At 42.3% G+C, this 19,025-nt stretch overlaps 3 protein-coding genes across 3 annotated transcripts in view; 2 read left to right on the top strand and 1 right to left on the bottom strand.

Annotated features, from left to right (window-relative positions):
- lama4 (laminin, alpha 4) overlaps positions 1–7,769 on the top strand; it is a 33,519-nt gene extending 25,750 nt beyond the window's left edge. The window contains exons 28-40 of the mRNA XM_070987806.1: positions 399–528; positions 795–932; positions 1,204–1,337; positions 2,171–2,335; positions 2,528–2,681; positions 2,792–2,985; positions 3,106–3,295; positions 3,391–3,546; positions 4,170–4,329; positions 4,850–4,977; positions 5,085–5,178; positions 6,984–7,103; positions 7,188–7,769. Coding sequence (XP_070843907.1) covers positions 399–528; positions 795–932; positions 1,204–1,337; positions 2,171–2,335; positions 2,528–2,681; positions 2,792–2,985; positions 3,106–3,295; positions 3,391–3,546; positions 4,170–4,329; positions 4,850–4,977; positions 5,085–5,178; positions 6,984–7,103; positions 7,188–7,333 — 1,909 coding nt within the window. The 3' untranslated portion in view covers positions 7,334–7,769. The remainder of the gene's footprint in view (positions 1–398; positions 529–794; positions 933–1,203; positions 1,338–2,170; positions 2,336–2,527; positions 2,682–2,791; positions 2,986–3,105; positions 3,296–3,390; positions 3,547–4,169; positions 4,330–4,849; positions 4,978–5,084; positions 5,179–6,983; positions 7,104–7,187) is intronic.
- A 734-nt stretch (positions 7,770–8,503) lies between these two features.
- LOC139348087 (putative nuclease HARBI1) lies at positions 8,504–9,543 on the bottom strand. The gene is made up of 2 exons (XM_070988034.1): positions 8,958–9,543; positions 8,504–8,796 (listed from the first exon to the last, which is right to left on the bottom strand). Exons 1-2 carry the CDS (start codon positions 9,541–9,543, stop codon positions 8,504–8,506), a joined length of 879 nt encoding a protein of 292 aa, XP_070844135.1.
- A 1,374-nt stretch (positions 9,544–10,917) lies between these two features.
- On the top strand, positions 10,918–18,970 carry tube1 (tubulin, epsilon 1). Its single transcript, XM_070987291.1, has 12 exons — positions 10,918–11,096; positions 11,301–11,374; positions 12,446–12,498; positions 12,604–12,661; positions 12,912–13,027; positions 14,460–14,581; positions 14,801–14,988; positions 15,088–15,260; positions 16,026–16,166; positions 17,186–17,326; positions 18,097–18,271; positions 18,634–18,970. The coding sequence occupies exons 1-12, from the start codon at positions 11,057–11,059 to the stop codon at positions 18,790–18,792; spliced, it is 1,440 nt and encodes a 479-aa protein (XP_070843392.1). The 5' UTR covers positions 10,918–11,056; the 3' UTR covers positions 18,793–18,970.
- The last annotated feature ends 55 nt before the right edge of the window (positions 18,971–19,025 follow it).

A 19,025-nucleotide genomic window follows, 5' to 3' on the forward strand; every position in this document is an offset into this window, starting at 1 on the left:
GAAACCCAATCAGAGCTAAATTGGAGCTACATTTGACAGGTGGCCACAAACATGAGTCCAAATGAATGCTGAATGTGGAAAAAAAGGCAATTGCTTGGTAAAATGCCAGCCATAACAACCCCACAAGCTCTTCTGCTCCCAAGTAGCCAAAAAAATATATAATTGCAGCTTTGAAAGGAAAATTTGACTTCATCGCTTTGTGTTTATCAAAAGATTTCCTTGTAGAAACCATACCTGACAGTGTACAAATGGGGCAAATAGGTAATTCCTTCAGTCTAGATGTGGTTAAGACCCACTCTGCAATTTGGCAGCATAAAGGATCTTTTTGACATTGATACCTCGTCTGCAGCAGCCAAGACTCTCTCAATAAGATGGTGACATTATGTGTATCATCACAGGCCGGAGCTGTCTGCTGTTGTCGGCCTGAAAGGCTGTGTGAAAGGCTTCCAGTTCCAGAAAAAAGACTTCAACCTGCTGGAGGAGCCTGGCACCATTGGCATCAGCAGCGGCTGCCCTGAGGAGTCCTTTGTAAGTGCTCCTTAATGCACTGCATATGGCCCACTGGAACCAATTCTGCTTATGGATGAAGAGTAGATTGCACACACATGCAGGCTCACAGACATCTACACACATACACAAACTTTCACTCTCAATTGAGAGAAAATAATTGGCTGTTCTAGTTGAACAGCTTTCACATGAGTCATTCGATCTTCCCATCTGGGAGTCACTGTCGGCTGAGCAGAGAGCGAAAGGTAAAGCAGGGATGACACTGAGGTGTGCTTTTATTGTGACAGATGTCCCGTGAAGCCTATTTCACTGGAGAGAGCTACCTGGGGTCCACAGCAAAGATTTCACCCTTCGACAACTTCGAGGGAGGACTCAACTTTAGAACACTGCAGCCCAGCGGACTCCTGTTCTACCACAGTGAAGGGGTAAACACTATTTTACATATACACATGGAAAAAAAGTCATATTTTTCAAAATGGTATTTTGCTAAATTTCAAATGGTTAGGTGGAAAAATGAGCTTTTAGTGCTGTTCCAATAGAATTTGAGGTTAGAATAAGGTTAATCACGATCATCTTTGTCATCACGACATATCAAGAATTTACCTTGTTTGCTTTTTTAATAGAAAAAAAAACATCTCCTTGAGGCCTTCCTGTGCTACTGAGTAATAACTATAATCTTATTTTCTCCCACTTTAGTCTGATGAGTTCAGCATCTCCCTGGAGAACGGAGCAGTGGTGCTGAACTGCAGAGGCACCCGAGTTAAATCTCACAAGAAGCAATACAACGATGGAAGGACACACTTCTTAGTGGCCTCAGTGAACAATCAGAAGTAGGTATTCAGCTTCACAGCTGCAGGGTCATGCTAACAGCTGTCCTTTGTGCACTCCTGTGGTGGGTTCTGAGTTTAACCAACTCTACATCCTGCTTCCTCTCCACTGTATAACATTAGACAGACTTAAATTTACACATATGGAGAGAGGAGAACTCCTCTCTCCATCCCCAGTCATTAAATTTCAAGAATATTTGATTCCTTAACCCATATGAGCGTGAATATAGAGAAAATGTCAGTTTGGTCTATATTTTTTGTTTGTAGGAAAATGAAATGCTGACATAAATCAAAGGAGAAACACTCACTCCATCAGTTTATTAAGGGGTTTATTTCTAATTTTAAGTTTTAAGTCCAATTCTGTGTGCATAAGCAATCAAAGCACTGGGAGATGCATTTTATTACTGAATGCAGCTGAGGTGCAGGTGCATGACTTTCAATTAATCATATCATATTATTCAGTAACACAAATTCTGTTACAGCTACACATCAGTATGTTTATGATAACTTTCTCATATGACATCAGCAGAATATTACAGGGGCTGTCAGAGTGTGTGTCCTGTCCAAAGCCTGGTCAGATTACAGCAGTGAGATTTGTCTGTTAGTTGTCTGGCATGTGCGACTGCACTAGTCAGAGCTGTAGCATGGAGGTGCGACCAAGCACTAACAGGAAGTCCTCTGAGCCCTGTGGATATATTGGACCGTACTTTCAGTTTGTCACCATGGCAGTGAAGACCTGGAGATCTGAAGAATTCAATAATTATCAACACATAGTAAGATATGGTGACTAAAGGAAAAAAAAGCGAATGACTGACTGGTTGAACTGTCTATCGTAGGTATTCACTGTTAGTGGACGACAAAGACAAGCAGGACAAAAAACGTCCGTCATCAGCTACGAGATCCCCATCAGGTTCTGCTGTAAAGACCTTCTACTATGGAGGGTCTCCAAGCAGCAGCTTCAAGAACTTCACGGGCTGCATCAGCTACACCTACATCAACAGGTAAATAACCAGTGAACAGTCTTTGCAGCCTCGAATAATAAATAGTGATAGTAATTGACTTGATTTGGCTCCAGTTGCTGCTTGACTAGCTGAGTGGTTAAGGACATAGAAATTGTTGCTATGGAGACATGTTTGTGTGTTGAGAGCCAACTCCATACCTCTCTGTCACTCCTTCTACATGTATATCTGTAGACAGGACCGGGACATTGAGCCTGAGGACTTCCAGCGATACACAGTGAACGTCCAGACCTCCTTGCAGGACTGTCCAGTCCAGCGCCCCCCTGCAGGTCTGCTGTCAAGACACAGAGAAGACACTTCTAGAGCCAAACATAGCCGCTCACAGAGGGTAAAATGCCTTCAGCAGACCCCAATGAATACAGTTTTTGGGGGGATCTATCCTTTTCTTTTGGTTGCTATGACCTGGGTCATCTTGATAACCAATAAATGCTCTTATAGGTTAGCAGGGAGAAGTTCAGCCTCCCTCTGGGCCTGATGGATCTGAAGAGCGATGACCAGGAGCCATCGGAGGTGAACATCAAGCCCTGCTACCTCTCCTCAAGTCCCAGAGCAATCCGCCAAGCCTTCCACTACGGCGGCATTGCTAACAGCAGGCAGCACTACTCAGACATCCCAGACTCCCTTTCTGAGAGGTATAGCAAGCAAAGAGCTCTTTACGAGTAACCTCAAGGTCAAGTCTGTTCGAAAGCTCACTGCTTTTGAGTTTTTCTTTGAGTGTGCATGCATGACTGAATGCACCTACCACCTCCCAGGTCCCACTTCTCCTTGTCCCTGAAGACCCACTCATCCTTTGGCCTCATCTTTTATATATCTGATGTCCGAGAAGACAACTTCATGGCTCTGTTCCTGGCCCACGGGAAGCTCGTATACACCTTCAACGTAGCAGACCAAAGGGTCAAAATCAAGAGCGAGGAGAAATACAATGATGGTGTATGGCACAATGTAAGTTCTTTCAATCTGTGTATGTGCATGGCTGGATGCATTTTAATTATGTGTCAACAATTTCTACAGTGACGACCTCTCTTCTCCTGCTGAAGGTTATATTTATCCGTGATGGGAGCATGGGCCGGTTAATAATTGATGGGCTCACAGTGCTAGAAGACAGAGCTCAGGGAAGCAACGTCTCCTGGCACGTCAGCAGTCCCATCTATGTCGGAGGAGTTCCTCCAGGGAGAGCCCAGAAGAATGTTCAGGTCTGGCTTAAACTTTATGGATTTAACATTAAAAATATACACAGCATGGCTCAATTGGAATGTATGGATATTCTTGAAAGGTCTGTCGCTCTGAGTAAAACAGTAAGCTCTTACAGTACAACTCTCTGTAATTTGCAACTCTTCTATGGTCATACCAGAAGGCATCCAGCTCTGCTCAGCTTAGACTGCTGTTCCCACAGACAGCAGGAAAGCAGCTTTGTGATCCTCATCCCCTTAGAACTCAACAGGAAGGCATCGTCTGATTTTTTTAGAGCAGTATTCATTTCCTTTCGCATTCTTTATAGTCATATGATCGATTGTTGATATTAAAAGTATGAATTAGTGCAGCTAGCCTATTTAACTTTTGCTTAACAGTATACAATAGTGACAAATGCTAATCACTGGTAAATGCTAAAATGCATCATAACAGTCACACAAGTAAAGAATCCAAAATAAACTGTGGTGGCAAAAGTGTACAGAACTGTGCAAGGATGTTTATGAATTCAACTTTTTATTTGTTAGATAACGTTCCTATTTTTACACCTCTTAAATATCTACCTCCCTGTGGTTTTCAAAACTGAATATGAACCTTCTAATAAGCGTTTCCATGCGTGTCCCTTCAGAGAAACTCTGCATACAGCTTTACCGGCTGTTTGAAGAACCTTCAGCTTGATGGCCAGTGGCTGTCCTCCATGACTGAGACTTTTGGGGTCACTCCATGCTTTGAGGGACTCTCTGAGGCGGGAACATACTTCTCAGAGGAAGGAGGATACGTCGGGCTGGGTACTTTTCTCTTTTTTTTAATGGATAACAAAAAGAACTGGCTTGTTTTTCCTCCAGTTTCAAACTGAAACTAAAGAATTATAAATCATAAATACAGAGTTTGCAAAGTGTTGATTTTGTGCAATCTTTCTTACCCAATGGACCACCACCTAAATTTGGCAGGATCTGCAACTCTTTGCAAACTGAACATCTGTTATATTACATGGCTCATTAGATTTCCTTTTGGAAAACTCACAAGCCCCTCTGCTCGTCCACCATCTCATGTGCATGAGAGAGTTCGGTTGGGTGAAGGAATATGATGCCCTCAGTGCAGCTGTGGTGAAACTGTCTCTGCTGAGGGGGAGAACAGAGGACAGGGGGAGGTGAAGGCCCAAACTAACATGGGAACTGAGCTGCATCTGTGAAACGAGTCGAGTAATTTCACACATGCAGACTATACAGAGAAAAATGGCTGCAAAGAGGTGAAGTCCAGAGTACTCAGAGCTCACTTCATCTCGCTCTCTCTGTTTGTCTCGCTCAGATGAAACATTTGACCTCGGGCTGAGGTTTGAGCTGGTGATGGAGGTGCGCCCCCGTGTGGCATCCGGGGTGCTACTGCATGTGTACGCAGCAGAGGCCAATTTCACTATGTACATTCATCAAGGGGAGGTAAGTCAATGGCACACTCATCCAGAAAGCTACACACATTCAGGTCGGGGAATGCTTCTCCTGTTCAGCTCAAAAAGTATGGATACACTGTTGGTGTGTTTTTCCAGGTCGTGGTTCTCGTGAAAGATGGGTCTCGTGAGTTCTTCACAAAGGTGGCACCGAGCCAGGGTCTGTGTGATGGCACCTGGCACAGAATCACTGGTGAGAATTTTCAGATAAACATTGAAAAGCCAATTAAACTGTAAACAAAAAGAAGACTGGATGATTTCCTCCTCAGATATGATGCTTTTTCAGACGCTTCACACTGCATTTTAAAATGTGGTCAAGATCTGATGCCAATCTGAACAATTTCACACTGTATTAATAATAAGAGTGACAAATATAAGAGAAACTAATCAAAGGCAAGTCTAAGGAGGTGGGTCTCGAGCTGCAGTAGACGCCAGGGAGGCCAGTGTAAAGAAGTCTAGATTTCTGTTACAAGAGACTTTTTAAAGACCCTGGTCAAAAGCTTTCCAGTAGCATTCTGCAGGGAGTACGAAAAGCTCATCGCACAGCGTCACTGTTTTTTTTTAAGTTTGTTTTATGGCTCTTAACTGTATGTTAAAGTGGCCCTGCTCAGTTGCTTCTAGGGCCACTTCATCTCACACACCATTTTGGCGCTTTGGAGTTTTTGCTGCTGTTAAGCAAAGGTCTAACAACTCACTGTCCCGCACCTGAGCACCTCCATAGCAGCTCTCATCGTCTTTTCTCAAGCACCACCATGAAGTCATCACAAATGTTGTGCTGGATTGACACACTTTGCATTGATTTGCATGGCAAAAATCAGTGCAACCTGTTTCTACAGTTACCTAGTTCCTCTCTCTTACTGCTATTTCTTTTAATTTAGTTTTTCTTTTGGATGAGTCTGTTTTGATGTGTCTAAAATCAGTTTGTGTTCACACTGTCAATAAAACACATCCAAATCCCATATATGGATCAGGTTTTGGCCATCGTCACGGACTGAGAACATTTATTCAATTACTGTATTGAAGGTCAGTTTTGAGGTACTGTCTTATTGTCATTAAATGGAGTTTTTCAAGCAAAACATACTGGTATGATCAACTTAGAAAATAAATATTTACAGTATATTGTGTGGTGTTTCGGGGCTTCGGGGCGGTACGGTGGAAAAGCAGGTAGTGCACGTGCCTCACAGCAAGATGGTCGCCGGTTCGATCCCCGGGTCAGGCAGGGCCTTTCTATGTGAAGTTTGAATGTTCTTCTCGTGCATGCGTGGGTTCTCTCCGGGCACTCCAGCTTCCTCCCACAGACCAAAAACATGCTGGCGACTGGCTGGATGGATGGATGGATGGATGGATGGATGGATGGATGGATGGATGGATGGATGGATGGATGGATGGATGGATTAGCTTCACCTCCACTAGCTATAATATTTAAGTAATACTAATTAGCACTATACTTACATAAATGCAGGGACTGGCAAGAGAAGGATTTAAAAAAAGATCAAACCTGAAGCAGCAAAGGCTAACATATCTTGAAGTTTAGTCTCTAATATGGGTCAACCTCCAGAAAGAGCCTATGCTTCCCATTTTGCGACTGCCTGATGACATCACTATTACATCATAAGGGTTTTTAACTTATAGTAGCAGAAATTCTAGAACTGTTTTCATGGGACTGAGTATTACTAACCAGGAAATCAAATAAAATACGTGGGGTAACCCTTTAAAATTCCACTCACACGTTAATTCATCAGTACTAACAATTCTGTAATTTAATACATATTACTTTACTGAAATGGGTTTTACATAGTGAGTACTTTTTATTTTGTGCTTTAGTTTATTTTAACGATGATACTTTGTAATTTTAATTAAGTATACTTTTAAATGCCAGACATTACTTGTAACTGAGTATTTTTACAGTGTCTTATTGATACTTTAGTGGAATAAGGAAATTAGAATTCTTTAGAGCTTTTTGGCTAAACTGATGCATTCTGTCCTGCTTGATTTCAGTGATCCGGGATGCCAATGTTGTCCAGCTGGATGTGGACTCTGAGGTCAACCATGTGGTGGGACCTCTGAACCCCAGCTCCACAGATACCAGGAAGCCGGTGTTCATCGGTGGAGCTCCGGGTGAGAAACATATTCCTTCTGATTTTCTCCTGTTACACTAACATTGCATCTTTCTAATCATGTGATGCACTGCTCTCCTCTCAGATCTCTTCCTCCCAAAGAATATCATCACCAGGAAGGCGTATGTGGGCTGTATGAGAAACCTGACCATCAATAACAGCCAAGTGAGCTTCAGCAAAGCTGTCCTGGTCAGTGGAGCTGTCAGCGTTGGAACCTGTCCAGCAGCGTAACGCTCCTGTCCACACCATCACTGTCCCCAATACAGCACTGACCAAACACATTAAAAAGTCTCTTTCTGTAAAAGATAACCAAGTATTGTCACCGTCCTTTTCACTCTTTGTCAGATGTTTAGTGCGTGTTTGTCTTTTACTATAATTTGGAATTTCTTGTTCAATGTTTAATGTTAAGATGTCTCATACCAAGAATATGACCAAATCACCCAAATTTAAAAATAATCAGAAAAGAAAGCCATCACTTTAAGAGAATGTGAAGGTTCAGAAACATCCTGAAGAACCTACAGTGTCTCCAGAATTTAGACTGCAATCATTTCCCCTTAGTAGAAGATCTGTATAATCTCAATGGCACATTTTTTTTTATACATGCTCACCTTTCCTTTTTGTACTGTTTTATTTTCTGATAAATAAAAAAATATTTTACACCCATTGCAAGCATTTTGTTGTCTGTTGATTATTAGTCAATATTGAAATATGTTAGAAGATGCAGAGGCAAAAACATGCTGTGTTTCTTAAATACAAAACACAGCTAACTAATACAGAATGTTCATTTATGAATTGTGTTGACAAAGAAGGTTTTCTGTGCTTGTATTGTTAATTTTGAACCTAAGATTTTTGTTACATCAGTGATGCCTGGACAGGATGGAGTTGCCACACCTAACTTTGATAATTAAAAAATATTCATTATTCGAGTGCTTCATTTAGTCCTCTTGTAAAATCTATCTTATTTTTGTCTGTCTGTTGTTATAGACTGCCGTTTAAGATAACTATGGAGACACTGCCCTCTACTGTCTATTGGGTGGATTTTTTCCGACCAAATAGAAGACGTGGAAAAACAACTTGAGCGTTGAGAAAAGAGGAAGTAATGATACTTTTATCCATCTGAATTACTGGTCCTAATTTTTATCTTAGGTAATCAATGAATATTACACCACATTCACTATGATTCATTCATTTGTTGTTGGTCATGTCATTGTAACATTAACGTTAGTCACCATCACAACACAGGTAAATGATTCATCTATATTTGATTGATTTTAATGAAATATTTATTTCAGACGACGTTTTTCTGTATTTCTGCATTTATCTGGAGGGATAAAGCTATCAGATAAGCAGACATGTAAAACTATGATGAAAGTTTATCAGAAACTGTTTAACTGTCTTTGTTTAACTGAAACAGACACCATTCCCAGACAGGTCCCTCTCATCCGTCACAGTGCTGCCTGGGTCATCCTCATCATCTGGGGCCGGGCCTTCCTCTTCTTCCTCCTCCAGGATGTCACCTGCTGCCATGCAGATGTTATGCAGGATGCAGCAGGCACCAACCATCTTTGGGGCAAATCGAGGCCGGATCTCCAGGGCCCTCAAGAATATTGAGCGCCACCGTGTTTTAAGGACCCCAAAAGTGCGCTCGATGGTGTTGCGTGCCCGTGCATGGTTCCTGTCATATCTTGCTTCAACTTGGCCAGTTAATTAGAATTCAGGTAGAAAATGTATTGTTGTATTTCAAAGTCACCAAAGTAACAACATAATGTGTGTGTGTGTGTGTGTGTGTGTGTGTGTGTGTGTGTGTGTGTGTGTGTGTGTGTGTGTGTGGAGTGAGTGGAGTGAGTGTTCTTACTTGCTACAGGCTGGCGATATGGTGTCATGATCGCAACAGGACACTGCAGGCACGGGTATCCTCCATCTCCCAATAGGAAGTACCCAGCTGGTGGATACAGGGCCTGGTGGTACATTGGCGATCTTCTTAGGACAAGTGCACCATGCACTGATCCTGGTTGGCCAATATACACATCGAGGAATGTGCCTTTAGCATCACAGATGCCCTGCAGGATGACTGAGTGGAAAAGCTTTCTGTTCATGTAACTTTTCTTCTGTGGCTCTGCAGGAGGAAGGATCCGCACATGGCACCCATCAATGGCCCCGGCAGCAGACCGAAAGCCATCATGGCCAGCAAGGTGAGCAAAGCCAGCCCCCACCTCCTCCATCTGCTCTGCTTTTGGGAAATGGATAACCCTGTGGAGGATGGTCATCATTTCTTCAATGATTTTGTGGGCAATCCTGCACACTGTGGCGAGTGGCATGGCAAATTTGTCTGCCGTGACTCTGTAGGAGGCTCCACAGGCAAGCCAGTACAGTGTGACCAGCACCTCAACATCATGGCTCCATCCATGGGATTTCTCCCGGGGCAGCATCTGGAGCAGCATGATGATGCTGTTTCTGGATAGCCTGAAGGTTGGTTTCAGCTCCGCTCCAGAAAAAAATGTGTTCAGGATCGGCACATAATTGTTTATTTGTGTGTATCTCTGCAAGGGGCCGTGGTCCTGTTAAAAAGAAAGGATTTATTTGTAAGAATTATTTATTAATTCTTACAAATTGTTGTTGTATCTATGTGTTTTTACTATTTAATATTTATTTAATATTTATGAAATTGTGTTTTAAATATGAATTGTCTTTTTAAATGTGAAATGTCTGATATGAATAAAGAATTAGAATTAAATTTTCCTGTAACATATGACCTGTTTGTTCAAGTGCTTGAGAAGGTTTCTAGTTCTTTCATATCTTGATAGACTGCGTAAGAGCGCACATGATTACTGTCTCAGACATCAAACTTCCCATGATGTTGAAGGTTGTCTGGTTACTGTCTAATGATGTTTTAGTGAGGTAATGTTATATAACAGCTCTACACTATCTATCTATCTATCTATCTATCTATCTATCTATCTATCTATCTATCTGGTAGATCTTGTAGATATCTATCTACAATATCTGTTTTTGAGGTGTTTGTCCATCCCGTATGAAAGAGGATAGACTAATACTTGAAACACCTCTCAGTATAACCCAGTACATTTCAACATCCCTACAAACTACAGCTGACAAAATATAAATCAAAATCTTTAAATAAAATGTTTTATGTATGGTTACCCAGACCAGACAAACGTACAGTGCCAGAGAGACATGCCAACAAGGCACGCCTCCTCTCCATCCGCCCTCCGCATCCTGGCTCGTCCTGTGCGGATCAGCCTCCTCACTTCGGCAGCCTCCTCCTCAGCTGCCTTGTACAGCGAACCGATGGTGATTACTGATACAATCTGATCCATAAAGTTTGTTTGTTTGTTTGTTTGTTTTACCGTCTAAATATACACTACTTATAACTCCACTACTGCTACCACACCCCCCACTACTAAAACAACCTTCCGCAAACAGTTTTCCCGCCACTGTCTCTTTATATATAGGCCACAAATCCTTGAAAATAAATATTTTTTTTTTTTAATGAAACCCAAAACATACAGGGTCGTGATTTATATCATATTTCGTTTTATTTCAAATATACATTAATGGCGAAAATAACCGGAAGACGAGCTGAGATGGTGACGTCATCAAGTACGCTACCGTTCCAATTGCAGAATGACCGTCCTGCGTCCTCCCGTCCTGGAGAGACTGTACTCCCAAGTCGAACTTGCTAAATCCGAACTGCCAAGTTCGCAAGTCCGAACTTGGCGTACTTGGTATTGAGAAACGGCCTGTAGCTCCTGCAGCAGCCGTTCACCGTAAAAGTAACGGCGTTTCCATGGTCCATCAACACTCGACAAAACACAGTGAAGGCGCGAGTCTGGAGACGCGTTCAAAAGATTTTTTTTTTCTAAAACTCGTTTCAATGGACAGTTGTGGACAAACGTTAACTTTAGTATGGCTTAACTCAGCATATTGAAAGGGGGTATGTGTTGCGGCGCCATGACACAGTCTGTAGTTGTCCAAGGTGAGTAACACGAGTGCAGCTCACTGACCTGAAGTTGTTAACATTAGCATCCAGAAACGAGCTAACAACAATAGCTAGCTAGCTGTCATTTGCTGTGCTGTGGTAGCTCCAGTATGAAGAGTTAACATAAGTTTAGTGCTGATGTAAAAGGCTGACACATTTACATAACTTACGTCAACTAAACTTTTATTCCGTGTTGTGCAGTTGGACAGTGTGGCAACCAGGTTGGCTGCAGGTTTTGGGATCTTGCTTTGCGTGAACATGCCCATATCAATAAAGTAAGTGCCAATACTCTAACAGGACGTTACACTCGTGAACTAATGTCGAACACAAGCCCACGGAAGGTCCACAGTCAGCTCGCATTTGATTACACTTCTGTGAACTACTTCACAGTAGACACTCTGACAGGTGTGATTAAAAACACTAAAGGTGGCGGTATTCCCGTTGTTTGCACAGTGTTTATGTTCAGTGAATCCACAGGCTCACCAGCCCTCCACTCAGCTGTCACATTCAGTCCACACATACTTTGCCTGCCAGCATTAAAACTTGAGGGACTATATTTGATACATCATTTACTGTGTGTTGCTTGTGGATAGTAAGCCTGAAATGATTAGTCAGTTAGTCAATTGACATAAAATTGTTCACCAACAATGTTTAGAAACAATGAATCATTTCAGGTATCAGCCACAAGTGTTAAAAACATTTGTTTTTCATATGTGAGCATTTGCTCCTTTTCTCTCTTCTCTGTTTTATATTATGATAAATTCAATATCTTTGTGTTTTGGACTATGAGACAGTATCACTGTCGGTCTGTGATGAGCAATTTCTTTTAATTGAATTGACCAAACAATTAAAACCATAATCTACAGATTTGTCAGTAATGAAAACAACTGTTGCATCACTAGAAGATAGTCTCACTCACCTAATTTGTGTATCTAAATGTATTTAATCAGTTTATTTACACTTTTAATAGTAACTTAATGGAGTCGTGGTTTACAAAATTGAATGTCACTTACTAGTAATTAAATTAATTAAATCCTTCTTTAACCCTTATGATGCATGATTTAAAGGATAATTCCAGTTTATTACAATCTGATTATTTTATTTCATTTATTTATTTTTTGCTTTTGTTCCAATCAGTTATAATAATATTGTACTTATCGTCTGGTGGATAGGAGTGATGGCTATAACTCTGAAAATAAAGCCTGTTTTAATAAACCTGAATTATCCTTTAAGGGAAGCCCATTATTGATGTTCACTGACTCATTTTATGAAAACATTCAAGACATTTTATCTCTACCATGACTCCTAAGGGCACCTCTAATCTCCTGTGTTTTTCTCCTGTTCAGAAAGGATTGTATGATGAGGCTCTGAGTAGCTTTTTCCGCAATGTGGACTCTAGGTAATCACACCTGCTTTCATCCATTGACTGCTACATGTGTTGAGTCACGTGCCTCCACACAGTGGTCCAAATGTCATCCTTTTATATTTTGCCATGCTTTTCCAGGAAAAGTGATGGGGGAGCCTGTGGTGTCGGTGGGAGAATCCAGCATCTGAAGGCCAGGGTAGGCTCTGCCCATTTGCAAAAAACATCATGAGAGACCTTTTTTTTATCCTCTGGTCTTCACAGGGGGTAGCAGTTTATTTCAGAGTCAGGGTCAAGGTCAGGATTGGGGTCTGTGAAAGGTTTGGAATCCTTTGGTTAAGGTTACAAAGACTCATGGAAGGACAGCAGGGGGTCAAAGGCATGTGGTCAGCATATAATAGAAATGAAATATATGTGCTGTCCTCCTACTCGCATATTTGAATCCACAGGCGGTGCTGGTGGACATGGAGGAGGGTGTGGTCAATGAGATCCTGCAGGGCCCATTGAGAGAGGTGTTCGACAGCACTCAGCTCCTCACAGACGTGTCAGGTTCAGGCAACAACTGGTGAGAGACAGACTAGCCACAGGTCATCGGTTAACACGCTGTCATGGCCAGAGGCAACTGCTGAAAACCATCACTTTTAACATACCTTGTTTTCAATCATTGACACGTGCCATGACATCACAGAGTTGTATTGGTGTGGTGTTCAGAGATTGGTCAATGGAATTAGATACTTGTTTTTCCTTGGCTGGAAGGATTAAAACCTGCTAGCTTATACAGCCACCACATCTCAAATACCCAACAATATGACAGCAAAGAAACTACAGATCACCAGTGGCTCAGTAGTCTCAACATTTCGGTGTGGTTTTTTTTTTTGGTTTTTTTCACTTTGTCCTCGAGCCTGCTTGGTATAATTGGGGGAAAGGTCAGTAGTGCTTCTTGGCAGGACACGTCGATCATTTTTTTTAATGTGTAGCTCTGGATGTGTGTATGTTTTTCTCGTGGTTGGTTTGCAAAACAAACAGCGATGGTGCTGATGCAGCAGATCGTGAGCTGTATTTTCCCAGTAAACACAACAACTTCTTCAGCAGTCGCAGTCCATCCTGCCCGGCCTGCTGCTGCTCCTCTCCGGCTCACTCCTCCTCTCGAGCCGCTCTTTATTACCAGACTGTCTGTCTGTCTGGCTGGGCAGAGCGGAGCCGGGATTCTGCAGGGTGGCTACACAGGACTGCAGCTCAAAATGTGTTCTATCAGCACTGCTGTTGTTTGTTTCTTACACAAACCAGCTGCACACAGAAACAACCAGAACTTCACATAATACAGCCTCTATGCTTGACTCAAACTGTTGACTCATAGTCCTGCAAAATTAATGTTTCCCATTACTCAGCACTGTGATAATAAGCATTAAATTAATGTGACTATTGGCTAAGGTACTCTAACAAGCATATTTCACAGGACCCGTGTGAGCGCAGTTTGCATGCGAATGCAGCCATTGAAGCTTTTGCCATTCTGACGTTACAGTGGTTTCATAAAAATAATAATAAATTTTCTGCTGCCGACTAGCAAGGTTACCAATGTTTAATCGATGAGTCAGATCATCACATGCACCCCTTGTACAAACTCCACTTTGTCTTTTTCTGTCGGACAGACTCATTCACACAGCTTGTTGCTTGCTGGTTGCACCCTCAGACTGCACAGCAGCTTTTACATTAGTTACTTCTGTTACTTCTTCATGTTGACCTTTTCAATGTCATGTTGAGTGTTTTAATGCTCTTGCCAATAGAGTACCAAGGAAGACTTCCTAAGACCAGGTTCATCTTTTTTCACAACTTGTAAAGTTTGCAAAATGAAAAATATTTCTTGAGTATTGAGTCCAAATTAGACAATTCTGGAACTAAACTTAATTTATACATAATACATACTCTGACCCATGGCTCAAACACCAAGACACTATTTCACAACTTGGCCCATCATTAACACGCTTCATCTTCTCCAGGGCCGTTGGACACATGACATATGGTTCGGCCTACAGGGAGCAGATAGTAGACACGCTGAGGAAGGCAGCAGAACACTGTGACTGTCTGCAGTGCTTCTTTCTCATTCACTCTATGGGAGGAGGTAAGACACAAAGCCAGAGCCACCCCATCCATGCATGGAAGCGCTGATGCTTAAAGATGGTGCCTGACTGACAGTCAGATGGGAGTGTGTGGATGCTTTTTCTATCATTCTGCATGAAATCTCAGCTCCAGCAACTCCAACAAACCAGGTTTCTGGTTTCCATGACGCTGAATAAATCTGGTTACAGCAGAAAGTAAATTTATTGATCTTGAATCTGAGGTACTGGCTCTGGCCTGGGGACCAGAGTGCTGAGCCTGCTGGAGGAGGAGTTCCCTGAGGTGTGTCGAATTGTTACCTCCATCTATCCATCTGCGGAGGATGATGTCATCACCTCTCCTTACAATAGCATCCTGGCCATGAGGGAGCTCACGGAGCACGCTGACTGTGTCCTGCCTGTTGAAAACCAGGTTTGTGCATCTCTCCCCTCTCTCTGCAGACATCTCTGCAGTATGCACAAGTCGAAATCATCATTTTGAATGAGTTTTTGTTCCCCTTCACTCCTCCAGTCGTTGGTTGACATTGTGAACAAAATCAAACACATGTCTCATGGGGGAAAGCCAGGGTGTGTGATCAAGAGAGACAGCACCATCATCTCTGGGCAGGGCGGACTCAGTGGGGCAGAGAAGCCCTTTGATGCCATGAATAACATTGTGGCTAACCTGCTGCTCAATATTACCAGGTATGGTATCACTGTTTGCTCATGTACAGTAGACCTCTGTGAGCTGAGGGAGAGGGGCCTGTCTCAATGTTTGTTTTACCTCTACACATGCTCCCATAATAGCACTCTTGTTATTTATGTGTGAACTTGAGTCTAAATCCAATTATTTTGAAGCCTTTTAATTTTGAAATATTTTTCTCTTAAATGTTCTGTAGAAACTTACGAAACTGAACATTTCTTTCTGGTCATAGGGTCACTAAAATATATTTAGAATATGACTTGATATACCAGTGAGCTCTCCCAATCCCCTGTCTATTTCCGTCAAAAGTTCAGCTTCATTGAATTTATCAACAAGAGCTAAGTATCTCATTTATGAGAAGAACACAGACTGTTAAAAACCAGCATAATTGAATTCTGAGTAGCTACTCCTGCTTTTAAGCAATACATTTAAGAGCCAGAAAAAGCTTGGATGAGATCAGCTGACTTTAAGCCATAGCCTATGACTGTATTTGTATGTTGGTCCGAACATTTATTTCAAATTTTCCTTTAATTTGGCACCCATTTATAGCCTCCTGTCTGAAGTGAGTGAACTGTGAATTGCCTGAAGTTTGAACATAGAGGCAATGTAGATGTGTTTGTCATCACGAATTAACTGAGCATTACGTTGTCATCTAGTGAGTGTCCTGTGACAAAAATACCATTTCTTGCTAAGTCAGTATCTCTGAATCCATATTTCCATGCCTCTAAATGTTGCTTAGGTATCACCTTAACTTTCCTTTGTTGCAGCTCTGCTCGTTTTGAAGGGCCTCTCAACATGGATCTGAATGAGATAGCCATGAACCTGGTCCCCTTTCCTCGTTTACACTACCTCGTTCCCAGCCTGACCCCTCTGTACACGCTGGCAGATGTCCACGTCCCCACCAGAAGGTCTGCTGTCTAGCTGTCACTGAAGCTATTTTTACATCACAGTTGTTTGTGTTCTGCAGAGCTCAGGGTATGGAGCTCACATGACCTCCATCATTCAGCAAATGCCTCGTGTTGACTGTAGGAATGAATGAGAAGGGAGGCCCCTTCAGTGAAGACCTCCCAGATTAGAAGTGTGTAGTGTTTATTTACACCGTTACTTAAATGACAGTTAAAACATACTGATGAAACTGTACTGGTCATGTAGGACATGAAGTCTTTGTCCTACATTATGTTTTGATGTAGAATCACTCACTGAGACAACAGAACTTTTATAAAAAAGAAAACATTATTAATCATGGCAAATGTTACACGATTAAATGAAGTGTTATTGGAAACATTTACAGTAGCCTGCCTGGTTTTACCCTCAGAGATGATACAAATTGCTCCATAAACAGGAACTTTTGCATTTGTCTTTCTTCTTATTTATATAAACTATGGCTGTTATTGTTAGGTCTGATGAGTACCGTCATTTAAACAAGTGGCACCACAAAGCCCGCTTTCATTACATCACGTGGGATGTGGCAGCTTCAAGTTTGGGCTGCAGGCTTGTGACAGGAAAAGCACAGTTGATCAACCACCCGCCCACCCTTGCACCTCCTCACCAACAAGTGCCATGAAAGTGGCCTTGTGTGAGCCACAGAGATCTCATCTGCCCCAGAGGAGTTGCTCATTGGTCAATAACAGTAGTGACTGTATAATGTTGCTCTGGGCAACTCCCAGACGTGAATATGTGTGACTGTATGAATTCAGAGCAGGGTGTTGCTTCAAAATATCTGGCCTGCTCAGCAGAACATGCCTCCCAAACATTCCCCCCTCAGCCGTGCCTGAGCTATGGCCAGTAAAGGTGCTGAAGACACACAGAAAGAATGTTTTTTTTCTCAGGATGTAAATGTGATATCTGAAAGAATTTGCTGAACTGAGCATTGTGTTTGTCAAAAACCTGGTGTGAACGATCTGTGTCCTGTAACTGTCCCCTCCAGACTGGACCAGATGTTCAGTGACGCCTTCAGTAAAGACCACCAGCTGATCCGAGCTGACCCGAAGCACAGCCTCTACCTGGCCTGCGCCCTCATGGTGAGGGGCAACGTGCAGGTGTCTGACCTCCGCAGGAACATTGAGAGGTCAGAGCACCATCCACCCTCTCCATTTCCTCCACCAAAACAGCCGCCAAGTCAGTTCAGCCACCCCGATAGGCCCATAGATGACCCTCACACCCGCTCCCAAATAGTACCCCATTCATCACAGGCACAGTGATTCATGACTGGTCCATTCAGCACCCACCTCTCCTCTGCTCTGCCTTCACTGCTCTCCCTGTAGACCTTGTGTTCCTGTGGCTCGTTGTCAAGAGAAGCTGAAACAGAAGCTGCTGTGAGAGCACATATTTGTGCGTGACCATGGTGTGAAAGAGGAGCCGAGGGAGGGAGGAGGAGGAAAAGCACTGAAATATTGGCTACCAAAAGACTCTTCAGGGCACAGTTAATCACTGGATGTTTTTCAGCATATTTCACTGTTTGCTGTGTGGTTTTTTCTCTCTCTCTCACTCTTTCCATAAAACAAACAAAAAAGGATGCTTTTTCCTCTAAATTTTTGTTGTACTGGCAAAAATTAGTCTGCAACAAATTTAATGACGGAGCAATAGTTTGTCATTTATCAAGCAAAGATACCAAACATGGTTTGTTGAAATGTGAGTTTTTGCTTGTTTTTTTTTCTCTTTTTTATCATTCTAAACTGAATATCTTTGAGTTTTTAAAAGCTGGTGGGACAAAACCACCTCACCCAGGAATCTAGGAAACTGAGATGGATTTTATTCACCAAATTCTTGGTTAAATGGAAGACATTATTAACAGATGATATCCTTTGCATTTGATATGCTGTTTTCTCCCTGCTCTAGACTCAAGCCCTCGCTGCCTTTTGTCTCATGGAACCAGGAAGGCTGGAAGACGGGCCTGTGCTCGGTGCCTCCTGTGGGTCACTCCCACTCCCTGTTAGCCCTGGCCAACAACACCTGCGTGAAGCCCACCTTCATGGAGCTGAGAGAACGCTTTACCAAGCTCTACAGGAAGAAGGTGCATTTTAAATCATTCCATGTTTTTAGAGCATTACAAGATGCAGCATAGGACTTTAGCGTCAAGGAAAGGCATCAAATCTTTTCTGGGTACACCTTGTCAAATGTGAGCATTTGCATTACATTACATTTTTTTTCCACAGAAAATTCAATAGGTTGGGGTTTTTTGACAGTTAGTATAAGCAGACTGAAGACATACTGTAGCTCTCTGCTGCAGCTCGGGTAACTTGTGGTTGACATGTGTTTTTGGTTTTCCATATGTATCGCCACATGCTTTCTTTAAAGAGTAAGAAAGAGGAATCTAAATCAGGCTGACATACATTTGTTTGTATTCAGACTTTATAACTTTCTTTTTTTTTGAAGGCTCACTTACACCACTACCTGAACGTAGAAGGAATGGAGCAGAGCTTCTTCTCAGAGGCCGTCAGCTCTCTCAGCTCACTGATTGAAGAGTACCACCATCTAGATGCCACCAAGGGGAGACTCATGCCTGATGCACCCAGACTCAGCATCGCCAGATGAAGGTCCGCTCTGTCTGTGTCTTTGTGTGTCTGCTTGTATAGCAGTGGTTACTTTTCAAAAATGACTTCACACTACCAGATCTTTTGTATATACCTTTATATGTTATATACCAATGTTGTCTAATTTATGACCTGATTGAAAGCTTTCTCTGTGTGAAAAAATAAGCAGGGACAACATGTAATAAGAATGGAGGACAGCTCAATCTGCAGTTTGACCTGATTTGCCATTTTTGG

This window comes from Chaetodon trifascialis, chromosome 19 (assembly GCF_039877785.1).
Source record: "Chaetodon trifascialis isolate fChaTrf1 chromosome 19, fChaTrf1.hap1, whole genome shotgun sequence".
NCBI classification, from domain to species: Eukaryota; Metazoa; Chordata; class Actinopteri; order Chaetodontiformes; family Chaetodontidae; genus Chaetodon; species Chaetodon trifascialis.